Source organism: Oryza sativa, chromosome 3, assembly GCF_034140825.1.
Source record: "Oryza sativa Japonica Group chromosome 3, ASM3414082v1".
In the NCBI taxonomy this organism is placed as follows: Eukaryota; Viridiplantae; Streptophyta; class Magnoliopsida; order Poales; family Poaceae; genus Oryza; species Oryza sativa.
The window spans coordinates 29,970,458-29,993,301 of NC_089037.1; the positions used below are offsets into that span (position 1 = coordinate 29,970,458).

The following is a 22,844-nucleotide window of genomic DNA, read 5'->3' on the forward strand; positions in this document are numbered from 1 at the left end:
TACGTTGAAAATATCTTAAACTAAACTTCGAAATTAAATTTGAAAATTTAAATTGTGTTTTTTTATTAGGACAACCCATGAGGCTTTTCTACTTATACTCTATTAGAAATTCAACACATCCCTCGTTCACTTAGAAATTTTAATGTTAGAATCGTTATATTGATCTTCTGCTACCAAATGAGCCCTGTCACTGTAAGTCTGTAACGATATTAACAAGTCGTCGTCCCATCCAATTAAACCAAAACTTATAAAGAGTGTACTAGATCTCTAATACAAACAAAACATGATGGACTACCCAAACCTTCAAAAGATTCTGTTCAAAACAATTAGAGCCCCGTAGAAGTCAAACAGTGAGCTGCCCCTGCCTGTGCTGTCCGTAGCAAATCCAGAACTGCGAAGATCGCAAGCAAAGCAAACTTTTTTTTTTTATCGACGTGCTCCCAACTGGCCAGCCACAACAAACACCCTCTCCCGTTTCATCCCCACACATCATGAGATACATTTGATACTACAGCTCTACTAGTGCTGCCGCTACTCATGGCGCTGATAGCCATACGCGCATGTGTGCAAGTGCAATGCAACCCAGCTCCCACAAAAAAGTCACAGCTAGCTAGCCATCGATAGCTCTCGGCGTCTCGCTCACATAGACCCTAGCAAAGCGAAGCACCGCGTTGCATGCGCCCAGCTGCTGCTGCTCACCGCGCCACATCGCAGCTGCAGTAGAAGTAGATCAGAGAGAGGCGGAGACAGATCGAGATAGAGAGGACTAGAGGAGGAGGAAGAAGCAGCAATGGAGCAGCAGCAGGAGCGGCCGCGGGAGGTGTACAGGGAGTGCATGCGCAACCACGCGGCGAAGCTGGGGACCTACGCGAACGACGGCTGCTGCGAGTACACCCCCGACGACGGCCACCCGGCGGGCCTGCTCTGCGCGGCGTGCGGCTGCCACCGCAACTTCCACCGGAAGGACTTCCTCGACGGCCGCGCCACCGCCGCCGCCGGAGGGGCGGGAGGCGCCGGCGTCGGCGTCGCGCCAATGCTGCCGGCCCCCGGTGGAGGCGGGCCGCCGGGATACATGCACATGGCGGCGATGGGAGGAGCGGTGGGCGGCGGCGGCGGCGTCGACGGCGGCGGCGGCTCCGGGGGGAGGCGGCGGACGCGGACCAAGTTCACGGAGGAGCAGAAGGCGCGGATGCTGCGGTTCGCGGAGCGGCTCGGGTGGCGGATGCCGAAGCGGGAGCCCGGCCGCGCGCCCGGGGACGACGAGGTGGCGCGCTTCTGCCGGGAGATCGGCGTCAACCGGCAGGTCTTCAAGGTGTGGATGCACAACCACAAGGCCGGCGGCGGCGGCGGCGGCGGCGGCAGCGGCGGCCCCGGCGCCGGTGGAGGCGCCCAGACGTCGTCGTCGACGACCAGGGGCGGCGGCGACGTCGGGGTGGGCTTGTCGCCGGCGATGGGCGGCGACGGCGAGGACGACGAGGAGGTGAGGGGGAGCGAGATGTGCATGTAGGAGCCACGTACTTACGTAATGCAGGCAGCATTGCAAATTTGCAATTGCATTGCTAGGGTGGGATAATTCACAATTTAATTAACTCTCTCTTTTTTTTTGCTAATTTCTTTTATTTTTTGCTTCCCTGAGTTGATTCTTGCTGATGAGATTGATTGTTTTAACGGTGCCACTAATTAATTGTGTGTTATTATGATCATTCATTGGTCAATCGATTTTGTTGTAACACTCAAAGGAGATGCTTCATAATTTCTCCTCTTATTTCCCTGTATATCTTGCATAAGCTCACTACTCAAAAGAGATGCATTGTACTGAGGAAGTACGTAGTACATACGAAGGGCATGCTTCTTTTGTTATTCTTTTATTCGACATCAAGCAAGCATGAATTTATAGCACGCCAAGAATCAAGATGGGCATAAAGTTTTGGAAAACTGCTTCTGTTAATTCTATTGGAAGTTCGCGCTTTCATTTTTTTGTAACCACCAAAGTTTGTGATGTACTAGCACTGAACTTTATCTCTATTCCCGCGTAGAGAAATTAATTTTATTTGGGTTTCACTATGATTTTCTACTACTAAAGAAAATTAAAAGGCTGTTTCTAGAAAGTAGCATCGGAAATAAAGACGCATTCCACATTTGCATTGAATGTGTTATACTTCCTCAATACTCGATTTTTCGAACAACATTTTTGTCAAACTTTTAAACTTTTGACAATAATTCTGTATCATTTTTAGAAAACCACGGTACAAACACCTCACGTCCCGTACACATTCACTCATATAAACATACCCCTATGAATACCTTCGAAACCCACATGAATGCCTTCGAAAGGGAAAGGCCACCCACATGAATGTCTTCGAAAGGCCGATTTATATATTTTGAGATTGACGATTTCACCATAAACAGAGATTGGTGCCTATAAAAAAACTGCATTATGACTATACTAAAAGGGATAGGCAACATAATTTATGGTCAAAGTTTTAAAATTCCAATCATATCTTATATATAATCATCTGAGCGGAGGGAATATTCATATTTATATGTGTTTTATTTTCTATATCCTATTATTTAAGGCATTAGATATGTAATTAAGCAGTCAAACTTCTTTCCAATTAATGTTCAGTGCACTACAACAAGCGGTAAAGTGCAGATAAATTAGCAGCTGGCGAGCACAAATAACCAACCTAAAATTACTTGAGTACCAATGCATTACTCAATACAATAATACATGCATATGTTTGGTATTTAATTTACTGATAGAATGGAATAAGCAGTGTATAAATCATAGGTAGATTTGGATGGCATTTTTACGGCTGCAGCTTATTATATATATTAGTTATGAACCGAAGACACGTGATTAAAAAAATAGAATTTTACTAAGTTGGCTAAAGCAAAATATCTCTAAATCAATTCTAAAATTATGTTCTAAAATGTGTAAATCTCATTGCGCACTACGGATACCAGGCCCACCTACAGATTATACACTGTATGTACAAAGCAGTCAGGCAGAGTACCAGCTGGGTCACTGGATTTAACTTACAGTTGATCGAAGCAGAATATCTCGAGTTAATTTGTGTAATCGCATATTATACGACTCAATTATTTGTGCTATATATATGTATGGTGGGTCCATTATGAAACGAGCTAATCTGAGTCTAACTGCATACGATATACCGGGCGTGTGATCAGTTGCAGCAAGCTGCTGCAGTGAAGTTACTTGGTTGAATAGAGTAATTAGTATGTGCTTTATTAAATTATAACGGGATCGCAAACTCAAACCTTTGTCTAGATGCTATTGTAAGACAGTAAAAGGCATGATTACATCATGTATTTTACTATATATGAAATCATGCGGCTCGACCGGTACACGAGGATAATCCTTGAAAAAAAAACAGAATTGATAAACAACGTTCCACAGAAAAATAGAAACAATATCTTGGCAAATTTTTAGTCTTTAGATATGCTTCACAATTTGTACGCCAACATGCTTCTCCTCTAACTCCAGCGGTCTTGATGAACTCCAATAATCAGCGACGACGACTCCGACCATTTAGAGTCTTGGGTTAAGGTGAGGATAAGGGAACAGGCAGGAGGAAAAATATCATCCGGTTTAGAGGGATGATCGCGGAAGGTGGAGGCTTGGCAATGGGTGGTAGACATTAGTGATGGCGGTAGAGCCGCAGGGATAGAGGAGACAATAGATCAATGTCGGCAACGGGGCAAACTAATGTTATGATTAAAAGGCGGTGGTGAATCTGACGGTGGGGCTGGGACACCGTTGTCGCTGCCATCTTGAGGAAGGAGGGATGAATGGGGAGGGGGTGGAGGCCTGCTAAGGGTCCTCGCTATCGGCGTTAGTGTCGAGGTTAGGTGGCGGTGCATTGAGATGGTGCTCTGATGCAGGAGACAGAGGCACGAAGACATTGGAAAGTTGAGCGCGTACGTATTGTGCGGTGGCTGGGAAGAAAAAAAATAAAAGAAGAGTATCAAGGTTTGCGAGGATTTACATAAATTTTTAAGGCAATCCAACAACCTAAAATTTGTAAGGTATTATTTTTTTTTCAAATGTAGAGTAGACTGTTTCCTAAAATAATGACGAATTATTATTATTATTGGATGGTAATGATTGGCTTATTATTCATTCAGTCCTGTGGCACTTAGATGGTGTTTGGGATAGGATCAAAAAACATAAATCCCTAACTTATGTTTTTATGATTAGTCCCTTTCATCCCCAACAACCCTTTATATGAGGTGATGCTACCTATATTTTGTTTAGGTTTACCACTATACAGGAGTACTATATAGCTACTACTAGCTTACATTAAACATTTGTACTGAAGGATCTTCGCGAGAGATCCCCTACTAAAAGATTACACCAAAGAAGCTTGGAATCCTCAATATACTGTTGCAAATAAGAAAGTTAAATTTGTCTACTCAGCTCAAGATTGCAGCATTGTTAAGAGATTTGACTTCATCATGTGGATCTTTTGATTTAAACGCTTAATGATTACCTGCAATGTTGCACATAGCACGTGTTTAGATATAGGGTATAAAGTTTTAGCGTGGGACATCGAGTATTATATAGGCTGTCGTATAGGTTGTTCGGGTATTAATAAAAAGAACTAATTATAAAATCCGTAAATAAACCGCGAGATTAATTTATTAAGCCTAATTAATCTATCATTAGTAAATGTTTACTGTAGCTCCACATTGTCAAATAATGAAGTAATTAAACTTAAAAGATTTGTCTCACAAATTAGTCCCAATCTATACAATTAGTTATTTTTAATATATATGTATGGTGAAACATTTTGGGATGGGATCTAAACACCCCCATACCCATACAAGGCAAGTTCAGTTTTGACTGAAATATGGCCGACATGCCCACGAACATTATCGTACAGTGTCCAATATTCTGCGGATATTTTTAATCTTTATATAAACATCTCATTAAGGCCATGTTTAGTTGTAAAATTTTTCTTCAAACTTTTAATTTTTCTATTCTATTAAAATTTTCCTACACACACAAACTTTTAATTTTTTCGTCACATTATTCTAATTTTAACCAAACTTTTAATTTTAACGTGAGTTAAACTCACCCTAATCTAACAAATCGTTCAAAGCTGGACACGTCGACCCCCTTCCTGCTCGCTAGTCACCACCCGAATATGCTTATGCGTCACATCACTACATCAGCTCACTCTCTCTCTCTCTATCTCTCGAACCGTCGCGAAGCGCAGTGCACTGCACCTCGCTCGCTGTACGCAAACCTTTTCGACTTGTCTTTGTCTTCGCTCACACAGATCCGCATGCAATCCGCAGCTTGACCGCCCGAATTCAACTTTAGAGCAAGTTTAACAGTACAGCTACAATTCATTTATAGCCGATATAATAGTCAATTATTAATATATTATCTCATATATATATATATATTTTGTGTCGTAGAGTTAGCTACATATTTGTAGCCCGCTGCTCATCTCTCTCATCTTTTATTTTATTAAAATATATTTATAGCTCGTTAAGGGCATTTCTAATCCAATGACTAGAATGGTGTCCATAGCATTAAATAAGTTGCCACCTAGAAAAAAAATGATGTGGTAAGTGAATAAATGAGAAAAGAGAAGGAAACCATGTCTTGCATGAGACATGGTTTCTACACAACATCTAAAACATCATGTGAGATAAGCAGCATTAAATTAAAGTATGGAATAGTGGTGTTTGCATTAGAAGAGTAGTGTCTAGTACTATTTTCTTAATGATATAGAGTTTATGAAAACCATATCTATTATTATGGGTTAGCACTGCCCTAATAATACACCTCTCCCGGTTTTCCACCTCGCGACACGCGCATCGTCCAAACTTCCAAAACCGTGCAGGTCGCGCAAGGCTGCAAAAGCCGCCGAGCCGCTTGCTTTTGCCGCCCCGCCCGCCTCGCCCTCGCGGCGGCGCTTGCTTTGCTTCTGGTTGCCCGTGTCTCCGATCCGCGGGGCGCAGCACGGCTCGGTCCCCGCTGGGTAGGGCGAAACGGTGGTGGAGCGCGGCACGGTGGGATCGCGGAAAACCCCAACGCATCCAACGTTCACAAAAACCGCGGCTCCTCCTCCGCACCACGCATCCGGGCAGGGTGCAGCAGCTAGCGCGCGCGATCGGTACGGCGGATTCGGTCTCGCGGGCCGCGCTTGGCGCGACGTGCGGGTGCGGGTGCGGCTGCGGAGTCCACGTGCAGCGGCAGCGGCGAGGACCGTAAGATTCGGGGTGATCTCGCGTTCTGTACTTCTGTAGTCGGCTTGTGGATGGATGGTGGTGAACGGTGATAGGCTGGTCGATACTTCCTCCTCCAGGAACATGGCGGATGATGGGCCTCGCACATGGACGCGCCTGGCCGGACTAGCGCCTAGAGTGCAACTTCTCGCAAGCCAACAGGGAGCAGAACCATGGCCTAGTGCATCCCACGCAACGCGATAAAGCCGTGTCTAGGGTGACAGTGACATATCTAGAACTAGAACCACCCATAAACAGTTTTAATTCCTGTTTTCTTAATAAGGTCTACATCATCCAAGTTTGGGCAAGAACAAAGGACACGCCCGACGCCAAGATCCGGCATCTCTCACTCAATCCAAAATCTGATATCTCTCGCCCTACTAGGGGTGGCAACCGAGCGAGGGAAGACCGGGTTGGATAGGAACGTCTTTGCTATCCCATTCTCCCCTAGCCCCGGTTCCGTAGAGTTAACTAGGTGGAAAATGTCACCAGTAGGAATAAAAACGGTTCGGAAAGTTTTTGGATTCCAAACATATTCTTGGAAATGGAAACGAATATGATATGGCTACTATACATCAGAAACCGTATTCGATAATATTTGATTTTGTTTTCGTATATGGGATTTTCGATTTTGATTCAGATTCTGAAAAAAAATAAAAACGAAAATGATGAAGATGGTTTCTGTCCGTTTTCATCACTAGTCACCAGCACCTGCCCCCGCCCCCGCCAGGGACCCGACAGTGTGAAGGTGAACTAACAAAGTCGGTTGCCTACAACAGCTTGGGTACGACGAAGAGGCGGCAACGGTTTAGGATGGCGACGACTCGTCGACAGCTGGAAACGAAGATGGGTCGATGGTTGGGTGTGAAGATCCGACGATGAAGGCGGCACGACCGACGAACACCAACGTGGCGGGGCAACGACTGAAGACAACGAGGCACGACGGCTCGGTAGTTATGCTATGAGCTAATGACTTATGAGTAGCAAGGAGTCGTGGCGTGATGAGAAGCGGCAAGACGACCCGGATGAGCAGCAGTTGCCGTTGTCCTTGCTAGCGCTACGTTCCTGTATGGCGTTGCAACGCTTGTGGGGTTGGGTGAGGGATTTGGGAATCAGAGTTTTGTTTATATATGGGCTACTTACTTCCCTAAGTGGGCTAATTGGATTTACCAATTTATATTGTTAGAATATGCTATTTTTAGAGATGTAGCTCATACACCGAGACCCCGCTAGGTTACCCGCGGGTTAGTTAGAACCCCCCTCCCCGCTCACCCGCATTCCAGAATCTCCTCCCCCTACCCCCAGTCTCTCCCTCTTCCTGTGCCCATATAGGGGTGGCTCCCCACCAAGACCATGACCCAGTAAGGAAATTACTACCTCTACGTTGGGCACACATAATTTTAATATGAAGAAATTAGTATTCATGCCCATGCCCGTTGGACTCGGACAACTTGGTGGATATCTAGTGAGATTATGTTCATAGATAGATATTTAAAAAGGGGGCCACAATTAGATATGCTTCATTATCTTATAAATTATAAATACATGGATAACAACTAATAACATACAAAAATTGTAAGTCTACCTAAGAATGTACAAGAATCAAGCATACATGCGTCTGCCTGTTGCGCCAAGCCCCGTCACGAGAGGAGAGGGACGAGCAAGGAGGAATAATCGAGGATATATAAAGTCAGTCATAGTTCAGTCTTTATTTCACATGTATATATACATGCTGTGATTGAATGGACTAAAGTACTCACTCCATTTCAAAATCAAGATGTATAATACCGTTGACCATTCACATAACGTTTTACTATTCGTCTTATTCATAAAATTTATATAAATATTATTTATTTTATTTTAAATATTATTTATTTTGTTGTGACTTATTTTATCAACAAATAATCTATCCTCACATGTAGGATTGGCATTTGTAGCCTACACGATCGAGTATGTGCCATACAGACATACTCACAAGCAAGATTAACAAAACTGATAAGTTTTGCGAAAACTACTCGGTTTAAAACCGTCGGTGGTTCGTGGAATCAGATCGGTTTTAGTTGGTTTTCGTATATTGTTGACTGAAAGCTGGTTTCTACCGGCTTTTGATCGGACACACGTCACAAATTCTCTCTTTCTATTGCTCCCATTGGTTGGCCTAATCAGTTAAAGAAAAAGAAAAAATTTAAATTTTCAAGCTTAATTTTGAGATGTTTTTAACGTAGTTTCTTTTTCAACATTGGCTTTTTAAGTCACAAGAACACATTTATAAAAAATTTACGTACAAATTCATTTTTATTTCCTAATAAGCCGTTTTGGCTTATTAGGAAATAAGCCAAACGATGGGACCTACCTCTGCAATCCGATTTTGAGTGGAACAAGTAGTAGGCGAGAGATGGCAAATGATAGTTCCATAATTGAAGAGTATAAAATGGTTGGAGACGACAATACTGGGCTGAAAATTGAAATCCCCTGCGTATTAGAGGGCGTAGAGGCCTACGCCCTGTGGTCTAAAATATAACATCAAAACGTGTTCCAAAAATTCAGAGATACCTTCTAAAAAAAGGGCAGTGATACACACAGAGTACAAAAAAAATGTTTAACCTTATTCTTTTAATCTTTTTATCGGCTAACTCCACTGTTGATCTTTGATGCTGTCACAGATAAAGTAAGGTTGTGTTGGTAAAAAAAACAAAGAGTGCAACAATGGTGCTAACTTTTGAAACTGGTAGCCAATAGCCATTTTTGCTTTTATCCTGCTTTGGATGACATAGTACAGAAATATATATTAAATAAGCTATTCTTTGTTTTTTAGATGTTAATTCAGCCGGTCATCTTATTTGAGGATTTGTCCCATCACTCTATGCCATCTCCTTTTTGGAACCACAAATTTTTTTTTTGGTCATGTGACTAGATTAGGTGTGAAATAGGCATTGGGCAGTTAGGCCTGGCTTAAGGGGCTGTTTGGTTTGGTGCCACACATTGCCACACCACATGTTAGGCATGCCACAAATTGTTAGCTTAGCGTTTAGTTGCTTGTTTCAGTTGCCACAACTTTCTTGTTTCATGGGCCTATATGTCATATACTCATTTTCTAGCCAAACATTGCCACACTTGTGGACAACAAATTGTTGGCCACACTTTGTTTGCCATGCCACACCTATGGCAAATTGAGTTATGACAATGTTAGGCAACAACCAAACAGGCCTATCTTGTTTTCCGCGCGCACGCTTTTTTAAACTGCTAAACGGTATGTTTTTTGCAAAAAATTCCTATATGAAAGTTGTTTTAAAAAATCATATTAATCTATTTTTAAAAAAAGTTAATACTTAATTAATCGTGTAATAATGCGTGTTCCGTTTTGCACGAACACAGCCTTATACCTATCTCCATAATCCCCACTATTATCTTATAAAGAATGGTGCATAATTTGCGAAAAATATTGGAATCTTCATTAGCTTAGCCTTATGTGTGAAGATTTTTTGGCTCCATCCTCACCGGAGATGTTAAATATTTTAAATATTATCTAGGAAAAAAAATAGAGAACCATAGAACACGTTGTACTCTCATAGGGGGAAAGAGCTCTTTCATGCGGTTCGATTCAAATGTTCTGATTACACTCTTTTTTCTATTATCAAAATAGGACAAAAAAATGGTTGATTTTGGATGAAAGTATACCCAGTCTAGCTCAGTGTTCAACTCATTACATGTAGTTCCCAGAAGTCTGTGAGAACTGAGAAGACAAAGGAGAGACTAAAAAGCAATCTAAAAACAGTTCCAGCAATACGAAACAATTTGCTCATCTCTTCCCTTTCTCTCTCCAGAACGCACAAAGTTTGCCTAGGTAAACCCAGAATCAAATGCAGGATTTTTTTGACAAAATATTCTTTTATGAAGTTGCATAAAAAACAAGCGTTTATTTATCAGGTCCAAATAGACGAAGGTAGAAGTAAAGAGAGAGGATAGGGTAGCGTCGAGCTGGCTCAATCCTTATTGGGTTGTATCTAATTTTTGCTAGAAAATTCAGAGGATCTTCATGACCTTTTTTAGCTATAGGCTTGGTATACAATAGCTTAACCCAAGGCCTTGGTTCCACACTCCTCGCAGTTTAGCCTTTGCCATGCTTCGGTCCAAAACTCTTTCTCCAGGCATCTTAAGGCTATGTTTGAGGGAGAGGGAATTGAGAAGATTGGGAAGATACGCAAAACGAGGTGAGCCATTAGCGCATGATTAATTGAGTATTAACTATTTTAAACTTTAAAAATGGACTAATATGATTTTTTAAAGCAACTTTTCTATAGAATTTTTTTTTAAAAAACACACTGTTTAGTAGTTTAAAAAACATGCACGCGGAAAACGAGATACAATCTCCCCTTTCTCGTGTGAACGAACGCAGCCTTAACTAACTTTTTGGGTCTCGTCCTTTTGTATGTTCTCGTCTCCAATTTATCCGGTAAAAAAATTAATAATTTCCCTTTGTTCGCCCATAGTCAACACGCACACAAGCAGATTGTGGTGACCATTTCTTATCCTCATGGTACTTCAAATCAAATCAAGATGCACCATTTCGATTGTTCTGTGAACAATTCTTACATATTTATTTGCAAAATTTCCAAGAAACACATGTCAATTAATACACACTAAACAAAACCCTAACTTGTGTTACATGAAAGGAATTTTTGTGTTACTCGTTGGCAAGGTGTTTAAATAGAACTAATGTTACCACTTACTTTACGGTACCGATACAATTAACTGTCGTTCACCTTAAAGAATGTGTAAGAAAGGACAATATTGTTCACCCCTTCCATTTTGGGGTCTGTCTCAAACTCAGGATCGATGTAGAAGAACACCTGAAGAAAAAAGTTCACATACAAAGTTGGAATAAGTGTAGACAAACACCAGATAACTAACTAGCCATGCATTTCATCGAATGCAAGTTGAATTTACCGGCATGTCAATCTGCTCCCCTGGAAGAAGTGTTTGCTCCTCAAAGCAAAAACATTGTATCTTATTGAAATATATTGCAGCCTACAGGATGAAAGAAAAGAGTTGTAAACTCAAAACATTAGGAGTCTGCCTCCTGTTAGCTTAAATGCCCTAGCTGTACACCTCAGCATAATTTGAGTTAGCAACATAAATAGGATGATATTGTGAAGTCACCTGAGTCACTCCTTGACTAAGAATATCACAGCAGAGGTTATGTTTTCTACAATTTTCTGATCACAGTTTTCAAACTCTTATCAGTTGAGGAAGTCTAATCATGGCTAATGGTTTCAAAAATTTTCTTCCTAGAAATCATGCTTGAGAGTTGGGGCTATTTAACTTAACATATTTAACAAAAAAGAATATAGGATTAAAAGTTAAAGGATTACATCCAACATATTTCCACTAATTTAGGCTAACAAAATTAACAAAGGATTAAGAGTTAAAGGCCTACAGTAGCTTTGTGAATCCAGAGACACTTCTGCATCTCTCACAAATCTTTCTTTCCAGGACATGGCAGCAGTTTAAGGGTGTAAAAGTTGTGCTGAATTACATACCTTCATAGGAGCTACGTTATATGTGGATACACCAGTTATTGGAGCTGAACTACGATTTTCAGCAGTATAAAATGCAAGAGCACTTTCACCAGGTTTAACCTTCACCTACAAATGGAATAGGTAGAGGATAAACATGCTGCGGAAAGGGCTATAAATTGTTTCTTAAGCAAAGCATTTACTTCTCTCTGTGTTGGAATGAATTTCCACGGCATTCCATCAGCAACGTCAGCATTAAATTGGACAATTATCTCTCTGCAAATAAAATTAATTGCATTAGTCTCAACAGCAAAGAAAATAAAGTGTCATCAAAAAACTGAATCACAGCTAAATTTTAGCACACGAGATTATTTGGATAAACAAGAAACAACAAATTCATTTAAAAATTTATCCCGAAACTCTTGTAATTAGTTGCAATCATATAAACATGAAGATAATGGTTTTCCAAAATATTAGCCCATGATTACAGCAAATTTGCTGTACACATGCAATTGCTGGCAAGGCTGTATGGCTATTCCAAGTTAAACTTCATCTAAATCTATCATCACATGTGGTTTCATGTCATCCCACTATTTGAAATGAAGGTACTTCTGAACCATAAACATTGGCAAAAAGCCATCTGATCATGTAAGAGAACAGTAAAGGAAAATTTACACAACAGGCAACAGATCGGCAACACAGGCCTAGTTTGAGCTCACATTGCAACAAGGCTCTATCAAGAGATAGAAAGTATATTTTAAAAACCACCATGGCACTGCCTTTCGGAACTGGAAACGACAAGTAGTGAAAAAACTGGACCCTGGGCATAGGAAGAGTCACCTTGAAGTTGTTGTTCCGTCTCGAGCATGTCGTGAGATCTTCTCCTCCACACTCTGTAGAGAGCCAAACATTGTTAAGGAATAATACTCCAGGTTCAAACTCACTTGAATCAGGTAGTTACAAAGATGCCAAATTTATCAGAACTTTTTCAATGCACCAGTAATGAATAATGAATGATTCACTACCCAGAAAATTTATTACTATTTTTTGACAGAATTCATAGAGTCCAACAATAACCCTGCTTCAGCAATGTCTACTTAGACCAGTTATCCATACAAGCACCAAAAATGAATCAAAAACTATTTCATGCCACTCCCAACACATTTGTAAGATCACCCTTTGATGGGCATTTTAACAAATTCCAGCACAGATATTCATAGTTGTTAATAGAATGCAGAGTGCGAGAGGCGAGAGGCGGCGAGAGGAAGTGCCATCTATCAATAGATTACAATCTTCTAGACTCATAATTTACACATGGCAATACAACAACACGTTCGTGTCCATGGCATCTATAAGAACTGGAACGGCGGTCTCCACATGACAAAGGCCACATAGCTGATGAATCGCATCAATTTCAGCATATCACAGTGCCAAGCAGCAGATTGTAAAACTAAAACCTGCCAATAATGGAACCAGACGCTATCCACAAAATCAAGCACAGCTTAATCGATGTCCCAGCACAGTGTTAATTTCAGCATATTACGATTGAGAACAAGAAAGATAGAGGCAAGTTAGGGAAATGAAGACCAGACCTCGCGGCGCTGGACGGTGCCGCCATAGCCGGTGGCCTGGCAGAAGCGGCGGTAGAGCGGGACGGCGGCGTAGGAGGCGCCGACCATCGCCGCGGCCACGCCTAGCAGGTACGCTAGCGTCCTCCTCGAGCTCTTCTCCCGGCCTGCCGCCGCCGCCGCCACCGCCGCGGCGGCGGCGGCGGAAGAGGAGGAGGAGGCGGACGAGGCGAGCCCGCGGCGGAGGAAGGCGTCGGCCGCCGCGGGGGGGGAGCGTCCCCGGAGGAGCGAGAGGGAGAGGCGTTGGTGGAGCCTGGCCAACGAAGGCGGCGGCGGCGGCGGCATCGCGGCGGCGCGTGCGAGAGGCGGCGATGTGTGATTCCGCCGCCGCGATTCGCTGTACGGTGTTCGACGCTACGACCAAGCAGCAGCGATGCGGGGGATCTGATGGCTGGTTTGCCGCGATATGAGCCGTCCGATCCACATCAGACGACTCCCAGCAACCCTTCACTAGCCTAGTAGCGTCAGATTTGCAATTCCCAGTTTCTGCATCAGAATACAACACAACCAGCATGAAGCAACTACAAAATCTCAGTCGAAGTAATGATTTTCCATTTATGTTGCTAAATACTCCCTCTATCTACTTTTGATAGTCATATTTCTAAATCTAAAAAAAATATTTTTGATAGCTATATTTCAATCCAACAACCTATCATCTTAGTAACTTTTTCGGATTTAATGTGTGACTCTCCATTCTTCCACACAAGATTGGCTACATGAGCATCGAGAAATGTAAATATTAATGAATTGCTTGTTTACGATGAATGACTAGTAGCATGTTTAAATGAATGATAAGTAGAATTATTTATCCTTGATCTGTGTGTCAAGATGAAATATAACTATCAAAAGTAGATAGAGGGAGTGTATATTATCTTCCTCGATAGTCATAATTCATCATCCGTGCATGTAGAACCGAAGACGGAAGAGAGAGTTACAAGCAGAATGTGCAGTTAGCATCAGCAAATAGACCTACGATATGTAAGCAAGCTAACTAAACGAAGATATTTTGGCCTTGGTACTGTACTTCAAATATTGGCAAGTTACCTAGCGTGATCCTAAGAATTTTCTCATACTGTAATTCACGAGGCCATCACCATCCAAAACTTGCCTCTCGAATCATCTTGTCGCGAAGAGTAAAAAAAAAAGAATCCTAGACATGATCAATTCTTCACTAATCACATGTCATCAGTCGCTTAAACTCCTCGTAGCTGGCACGGCCGTCGTCATATCCTTGATCATCTCACAGATTTCTTGATCTGTTGTCCCCTTGTCAAGACCGATCATCACTTCTCGGAGCTGAGCTGAAAAGGAAATAGTGACCAGTGTTTAGAGAAACATGGTCCTAATTGCATGAGTTTCTTGTTTAGAGAGGAGTAAGATGACTAAGATGGGCAGAACATTGAAGAGATGCACAGAGCACAAACGATTGAAGAGGTGCTTTGAGTGATTAGAATTGATAAGAACATAATCTACCTCTGCGGCAGAAATGTACCCATCTCCATCCTCGTCAAACAGCTGGAATGCTTCCATCGGTTGTTCCTCTGAATCAGGGTCAAGTGTAAAAATCAAATTAATTAGAAGTTAGAATAGGTATAAGTAGCAGTTTGCCAAGAATTACTCAAACCACACAAACACAAGTAATGAAACATTGCCACATTGCCAAGAAGGAATTAGTGTAGGACATGACTAAGTAATAGCAGTTTGTCATGCCAACTTATAAGTTACACCTTATTCGGAAGCAAAGGAAATCATTAAATGTTTATGCATTTTAGAACACAGAGCAGTTTCAAAAAAGAAAAAAAAAGAACCTACCACTGATTCAAGTACATTGCATTTTGTTGCAATAAAACCATTACTAAGCAAGGTATCCATTATAAAATTTTATGTTCTTTAAACTCAAAGGAATTAAGTACTATTGATATAACATATATTTATATAGCATAGTAGAGAATCTACAACCTCTTAAACCAGATACATATGCAAATTAGGCTACCTAAAAGAGACTATACACAACAACAGTTTCCACATGTGGACTAGCCAAAAATGCATATAAGGACCACATCGGATTAACTCTCCAATTTTAGGAATAACAATGCAACATAGTGCTAGAAGGAGGATACAAAGAAAAGTAATTGATTGTTCATATACTATGTTGCTATAATGCTTGTGGTTGTGAGGGTGGAATATTGAACTGAAAATGCAAACGTTTCATATTAAGAATCTGATATGCTAGTGTGCATTGCACTTTTAATTTTACAACAAATGTCATCAACACAAAGAACTATGTTGTCATAATGATATTTTGCAATTGATATAAACCACACGTGATAGAAGTGATACATAACATATTCAAAAAGCAAGCATTTACTATAATATATATAAACTGTGGAAAAAGGATTATGCCAAGGAGGAGTACTTGAGAAGAAGAATAAGCCATACATTCAACCAACTGTGTGCCATGAAAATCAATAACCACTATCTGCCATGAAAATCAATAACCTCGTTCCCAGCATCAGCCTCCTAGCTTCAGTTTAGCTTCAGTGTGGCTTTGGCCTAATGCGCTAAACAGTTCTTCACTAGTAATGACACATAAATAGATAACAAGTTCTAAAGCACATTATACCATATTCTTGTGTGAGAATTGAGGTTATTTTCTTTTCAGATAATCTATTAAATAATAGAGTTTCAGTTTAGCTTCAGTGTGGCTTTGGCCAACGAGCTCAACACTTCTCTTAGTTCTTTACTAGTACAAAAAGTTCTGAAGCACATTATACATTCTTGTGTGAGAATTGAGATTATTTTCTTTCCAGATAATCTGAATACATCGGATGTATTCTTCTAGTTGAGGTGGATAGGTGATCTTGAGAAGATTAATCTGAGTGCTAGCTCAACATATGTTGGTATTTCTTACTTTCACATATAAAATTCTTGAGCGCATGGATATATCATTGTAGCACTCCACCTAGAAGTATTTTAGTGTATCAAATTTCACAAAGAACATGTGTGCTTAACTCTTCTACATGATCATCCAAGGACACATGCTAAAATAGCCAAAGGGTTGAGATGATTTTCTAGTGAGGAACAGGGTCTTTAAAAAGATTAATTTTAATCCTATCGCAATACTTCAGCACTGGCCTGCTCGCTGCTACGAGATCGTGCTCTACTCCGTACGCGGACAAGGTTGACTACAGTGATCTCGAGGGTTGTCACCACCTCCACACCAACCTCTAACGAACTATGAGATACGCAGCAAATACTGGTATTCAACAATATAGACACCACGTCTACACTATTAAATATTATTCTAATGCCGATCAAACATTAAAGTAAATACTATTTTAGTGAATAATATTCCAGTATACTAAATAGGAACTAACTAAGAAATATACCTCACAATGTAAATTTCAATTACTCGGTCAAGATAATATCAATTAGAGCAAAGTAATTGACAAGTTACAAAAGTGATGAGGAAAATACTAACAATTCTAAAATTTCTCCCTTACTCTAAATATTTCTCCCTTACTCTATCCCTATTCTAAGTATACATAAATGATATAAAGAGCCTCTTGTAATTTAGCTCAAGCATGGTGTGTATTGTGAATGAAGGAGGAGAGGGGTATTTATAGGGAGAGAAAGCTTGGAAGGGTGGAGATGCTCAATGTAATCCAAAGGGCATCTTCATCCTCTTCTTGCCATGTGTCCTAATGACGGTTGGAGCGCAAGAAATGGTCACAACCGTCTTAGGAGGTCGGTAATTACTGACCCGTATAATTTTTGGACCAGCTGGGCTAAGCCTAGGTCGACTGACCCCTAGGGTTGGGCGACCCTTGGTTGGTCCCTCTGGCCCACTTCTTACTCTTGGGCCCTGACATGTGGGTCCTTAGTCCATTGGCAAGGCGGTTGAGCCCAATACATGTATTTTTGGGGGGTTTGTGGGCCCAAGACTCCATTGTATTGGATATGAATGTAATTCTTCCCCTTCTTTATATATATCATCTCAAGTTTGGTAGTTTGTCACCTGCATCCAAATATACACTAACACTCGTGGAAATTGTTAGAATTGAACCCTACCACTATGTTGGAGGTCTCATATTTTCAAATTTGTGTAGGTATTGACGGCGTAGATTTGGTATTTAACAGCTATCAACAGTATATACATAAAAAGAAACTTGACGGATATTCTCTACTTACATGACTCCATCCATCTCGAGGAAAGAAACATCACAAACTGATTCAGGAAGAAGACGCAACAACCATCATCACTCATAACAATTCTAGCGAATACAAGCTAACCGATCAAACAGAGCAACCGTAACATACACAAAACAAGTGCACACGCTCCAATGAGGCAAAGGGTTAGTACTAGCGAAGAAAAATGCTCCAGAAACAACCTCAAGAACACCCCTCCTCACCCCGCTCCCCACCCCCCACCCCCCCAAGAAGAAGAACTCGAAACTGACCACCACGATAGCGCTCTCGAGAAACGACACAGCAGCAGCACAAAAAGTCGTTGTTCTTATCGAAGAAGGTGAACACCTCCTTCAACTGCTCGATCTGCTCCTCAGTGAGACGATCTGCCATCTCCATGTACAGTCTCCTCCCTTCCTCTCGAGCCGGCTCTCTCCCATGGGTGGAGCTGTGTGGGTGTGACAATGGCGGTGCTCTCAAGAAGGCAATGGGTTCGCGGCTGCGAGTGACTGATTCACTGCTACTTGGAGAGGAAATGCGAAGCGGAGGAGGGTGATGTGGAGGCAGTGGGACCCAGCGTGGGGCCCAAAAGCTGCTCAAAATTTTGGAAGCATATGCTTGCGCCTCCAGAGGAATGAGTGTTTCACCCACTGACATGGGGGTCCAATCGAGTGGTTTTGTTGTGATCTTCCTCTCTTTCTTTACTCGCACGAACTTAGACTCTGGGCCTGCCAGTGTATACATAAGCCAATGGATTGGTATTCCAAAAAATAGGAAGTAATGAAGGCTTGTACCTTGAATTCCAAGTGATTTTCTTAAACTTAATAGCAAGTTAATTGGGCTTGCAAACAAATTAACTAAGGATTCTAAATCCATTATACTCAGATATGTTGTATACTAGGTTTGATTTATTTATTTTGGGATGAAAAAAAGTAAAGTTTCAAGTGATCTCAAGAAGTAAAAATAGGTAGGAAATTGGAAACAACTCAATAAACAGTTTCGAATTCAAATCCATGTGGAAATGAAACAGGGCCCCAAATTGATGCCTGAGTTTGGATAGACAGGAATCATCAAAAAGTAAACCAGATCAAATCAATTCCAAATAACGTTTTGTTGCACGCTTTTGAGAAATGCACCCAAATCCAATAGCATCGACCAACCTGGAGAAAAGAAGAGCCTATGCGTGCAGCGGGAGAAGCTTGGGACCGACTAGGGCGGCCTAGGGTAGCTCGGAGGCACACCGCCTATGAGGCTATGAGGGAGCTCAATGGCGGCGCGGCCAAGGAGCTCGGCTGTAGCAATCCCCGGGCGAGCTCGGCGGCAGCACCTTGAGGATGGCAGCGGCAGCGGAAAGGAGGGCATTCACCGGTGGCGTAAGAGACGAAGAAGATGAAGAGACGTGTTCACTCCATCTCTTTCTAACCGAAGCCTAGGCCCAAAAACAAAGGGATTGAGATCCTCTACAGTCAAATGCACGGTGCCTTTGTCACTGATATGTCGGCCTAGGGATCATCGAGCCCACATGTCAGTGACAAAGTCATGTGACTTCGATTGCAGAGCATTCTGATCCGATAGAAAGGGCCCCAAATGTCATATTACCAGGACGAGCCCGTGTTTCAAACACCAAAACCTTATCCCAGCCCATAGCCCATATTAATACATCTGGGCATTTCTGGCTGCAAAATCTAAGCACGAAGCCATGGAAAGAAATAAGCTCAGGTGACTCGGCCAGGCAAGGCGATTCTACGGGTTCTCAAATTTCGCCCTCACGAAATTGCTATTGAACTATCGATAATTTATTAGGACGAAAACTTTGAATTTTAGATCACTGGATTACTTGGCCAAGCAAGGCGATTCCACGTGTTGTCGAATTTCCGCCTCATGGAATTGCTACTGAATTGTCTAACAGTCTTTTGGGGGCAAAAGAATATTTGGATCTTCTTTTGGAGACAAAACTTTCAAATTTTGGATCGTTGAATCTGCTTTAAAATTCATGCAGATGGGGTGTGGTGTAGTGCTAGAGGGAATGAACCCATGACCTGACTGACCTTCACACGCACGTGCCACATCAACTAAGCTAGTACCTACTTTTAACTTCCTATATATGTGTTATATACCAGTTAAAATGTAACTATACTAAGTTATAAAGTATATATAGTTACACTACAATTACACTATATTATATTTGAAAATTCTTTATTCAGAAAACTTAACTTTCAAAAGTTGTATAGGTGTAAGGTGCTCCCATTTCTCATTGCCCCCATCACCCCATGCCGAATTTTCCGTACTTCTTTTCCATGCGAGTTTTTACCTGGTCGCGCTTGGTCGATCCCATCCCACCAGTGGAGTGGGGTGGCAATCGATTCGCCTTTTGAAACCCCCGGACAAGCCAGCAAATGGCGACTACGCGGCTGCATGCGCCTCGCGGGCCGGAGGATGTCGGCTAGAATGTTTTTGCTTCCGGAACGGACCGTGCGTTACGTTTTCTGTGGCAGCGACGCGGCGTGCATGCCTGCAAACACTAACAGAAAATAAAGCTGTGGATGAAATTGGATATAGATACATGGCCCTCTTCTGGCATGCATGGCTGCACATTTTAGTGCTCGTTGAGTTGTAAAGCTTTTGACCGGTTTCTAATCAACACATACATGGGCCGCGTGATTCTTGCTTTGGATTGATTTTTTTTTTAAGGCTCGCTAGCTACATCGATATAGACTTGTATGAAAAGGGCAACTCATGGTGTATGATGGATGGATATCGTTGTTTGCATACACCGTTGCCGTCGCCTCCAATTTTGTGTACACACACGCACTAACTGAGATCGATGAGACGTTCCCAAAAAAATCTCACACCACCATGCATCGTTAAGCATCTATAAATACTCGCAATAATCCCAGCAACAAACAGGACAGGCAAAGCACACAAACATACACACTCAACAGAACGCACAACAAGAGAAGAGATCGCTACACACACACACTAGCTATCCAATCCGACACATTAAGATGGCGTCCAAGAGTCGTTTGCTCGCGATCTTCCTTGCCGTGAACCTGGTGGCGCTGCACGCCGGCGTGGCGCGCGGGCAGCAGAGCCCGCCGTCGTCGACGCGCGGGAACCCGTGCCCGACGAGCGCGCTGGCCGACCTGAAGGTGTGCGCCGACGTGCTGGTGCTGCTGAAGCTGAAGATCAACGTGCCGGCGAGCCAGCAGTGCTGCCCGCTGCTGGGGAGCCTCGTGAACCTCGACGCCGCGGCGTGCCTCTGCGCCGCCATCAGGCTCAGCGTGCTGGGGATCCCCGTCAACCTGCCGCTCGACGTGCCCCTCGTCCTCAACTACTGCGGCCGCAACGCCTCCGCCGCCGGCGCCAACTGCTCCTGAGTTAATTAATTCGATCATCCGTCGACGTCGTCGCGATTAGCCAGAGATCGACATGCATACACATATACGTTTATATACACGTACGGGAGAAATGCTAAAGCTCGTGCAGACAGCAGGCATGCGTAATTAATTAGCAGTGTTGGTTTTAGTCGTCTTGTACTTATATGCACGGATCGTTTCATTTGCACGTGTGTAAGTTTGCCGTGGATGCATTCCACGGCTTCAGGGGGTCAATGGTCACTAATAATGAATAATATCTCGATCGTGTAATACTACGTTTAGTTGTTGTCCAAGTTATTTTTGCCTGCAGCATGCTGTTTACAACTTTACATTTGCCCTTATCTCTCAGTGCATACATGCATGATACACCACATTTAGCAGCAGTCTAAACTCCAAATTAAATATCCTAAAATTAGGTACCTCCACCCTCATTAGCTAGTGCATTACCTGTCCAGAGAAAAAAACAATATGGAAGAATATATGTGGCCGACAGCACCATGCGCGTGCACGCTCCATAGTGCAAGCGCCGCCCAGCCGGCGCCCAATATTATTATCGCGCGCCAGGTTTGTGGGCTGTGGCCTCCTGCGATCGCGGCTCTCAGCTCACTACTACTCCGCTAGCTAGCGTTCGCCACGGCAGAGCACACGATCGATATTCTACACGATAGCTAGCTAAAGGCGCTTACCACCAATAAACCCACCATCTCACCGCCTGTGTATGTCGATCGATCGCGCGCCGGCTGGCCACCAGCGCCAGCGCCGCACCATTTCGGTGGGGATGACACACGGCGACACGTATATATTTGACCGCTACAACACTACTCGTAATTATAAATAGCTAGTAGTAGAGGACTTGTTTGGCTATGCCATCCAGGTCTCTGAACGCACACAAGTGACCCCGCAGTCCGCACCCCCCGAATGCGCCGTTCCGGTGTTCCCCGGGGCGTTCTGCCCTACGCTACGCCCCTGCCGGCTGCTGCGGCCGCCGCGCGCCCTTTATCATATCGTGGGAGAGCGCGGGCAAAATCCAGCGCGCGCACTCAGTCATCGTCGCGTTTGTTTTTGCAGCCGTCACGCGTACCACCACCCCGGCAACCACCCCCGCGCACGCCGTGTACATACGATATGGCTGCGGACTGGTGCCTGGCGTGGCAACAAATAAAGCCGCAATCACTGGCCTCCTCCCGTCCTCCGTATGTGGAGCATCACGCATGCTCCGCACACGACATGGCCACCGAGCAGTAGTACGACGTCGTGTTGGTTATATATAAGTCCGACACGTCGAATGTTGATTATGATAGAATTTATAAGCCTACTCTTATCATATTATCCATGAGATTTTTTTGGTTGTGGCTTCTCCCATATGACATCTATTTTTGTGGGCATTGTGGGTCGGGTTAGGACGCATGCCATTGTGAGCGACAGTTTTCATCAAAATTTGGCCTGACGGTTTTTTGCCAAAATTCGATCAAATTTTGATTGCTTTAAAATTTATTTCCTGAAAACAATTTGAATTCTGACTCAGAACATGCCCTGGGTCCAGGTCAAAACGTTCAAATTTTGCGGTTTTCAGCGCAAACGTTGACCCTGACCAACACCTTCGCACGTGATGGCTAGTTGGCTACAACTATTGGCCCACTCGAGCTCGATAACTGGATTAATAACGGATTATCACATTGCTAATAGTCGGATTCATGCTATATTCGATTAAGAAAGTTAATCTATTAAAGGAAACTTATACAGAAATAACTGAGTTTAAGTAGAATGCAGCATGGCAAGTTATCTATTAATTAGGAATAGTTTGTTAGTTTCCTTTTATTTTTAGGAAAGTGTGTTTAGTGTCCTATAAGAATGTTATGTTTTTCTTTTAT

General features: G+C 42.8%; 3 protein-coding genes across 3 annotated transcripts; 2 read left to right on the forward strand and 1 right to left on the reverse strand.

Annotated features, from left to right (window-relative positions):
• The first annotated feature begins 442 nt into the window (after positions 1–442).
• On the forward strand, positions 443–1,608 carry LOC9272708 (zinc-finger homeodomain protein 11). Its single transcript, NM_001424603.1, has one exon. It carries the CDS (start codon positions 791–793, stop codon positions 1,505–1,507), a length of 717 nt encoding a protein of 238 aa, NP_001411532.1. The 5' UTR covers positions 443–790; the 3' UTR covers positions 1,508–1,608.
• Positions 1,609–10,805: 9,197 nt separating this feature from the next.
• On the reverse strand, positions 10,806–13,766 carry LOC4333922 (cytochrome c oxidase assembly protein COX11, mitochondrial). The gene is made up of 6 exons (XM_015773436.3): positions 13,373–13,766; positions 12,621–12,673; positions 11,984–12,056; positions 11,805–11,909; positions 11,212–11,292; positions 10,806–11,114 (listed from the first exon to the last, which is right to left on the reverse strand). Exons 1-6 carry the CDS (start codon positions 13,691–13,693, stop codon positions 11,013–11,015), a joined length of 735 nt encoding a protein of 244 aa, XP_015628922.1. The 5' UTR covers positions 13,694–13,766; the 3' UTR covers positions 10,806–11,012.
• Positions 13,767–20,365: 6,599 nt separating this feature from the next.
• On the forward strand, positions 20,366–21,248 carry LOC4333923 (cortical cell-delineating protein). Its single transcript, XM_015773387.3, has one exon. It carries the CDS (start codon positions 20,602–20,604, stop codon positions 20,971–20,973), a length of 372 nt encoding a protein of 123 aa, XP_015628873.1. The 5' UTR covers positions 20,366–20,601; the 3' UTR covers positions 20,974–21,248.
• The last annotated feature ends 1,596 nt before the right edge of the window (positions 21,249–22,844 follow it).

Excerpts from the sequence above, each read along its gene's own strand:
- LOC4333923 (XM_015773387.3), top strand. The coding sequence starts at position 20,602 with ATGGCGTCCAAGAGTCGTTTGCTCGCGATCTTCCTTGCCGTGAACCTG.
- LOC4333922 (XM_015773436.3), bottom strand. The coding sequence starts at position 13,693 with ATGCCGCCGCCGCCGCCGCCTTCGTTGGCCAGGCTCCACCAACGCCTC. Across the intron at positions 11,910-11,983 it reads TCATTCCAACACAGAGAGAA|GTGAAGGTTAAACCTGGTGA; the intron begins GTAAATGCTTTG and ends TTCCATTTGTAG. Across the intron at positions 11,115-11,211 it reads GGGAGCAGATTGACATGCCG|GTGTTCTTCTACATCGATCC; the intron begins GTAAATTCAACT and ends TTTTTTCTTCAG.
- LOC9272708 (NM_001424603.1), top strand. The coding sequence starts at position 791 with ATGGAGCAGCAGCAGGAGCGGCCGCGGGAGGTGTACAGGGAGTGCATG.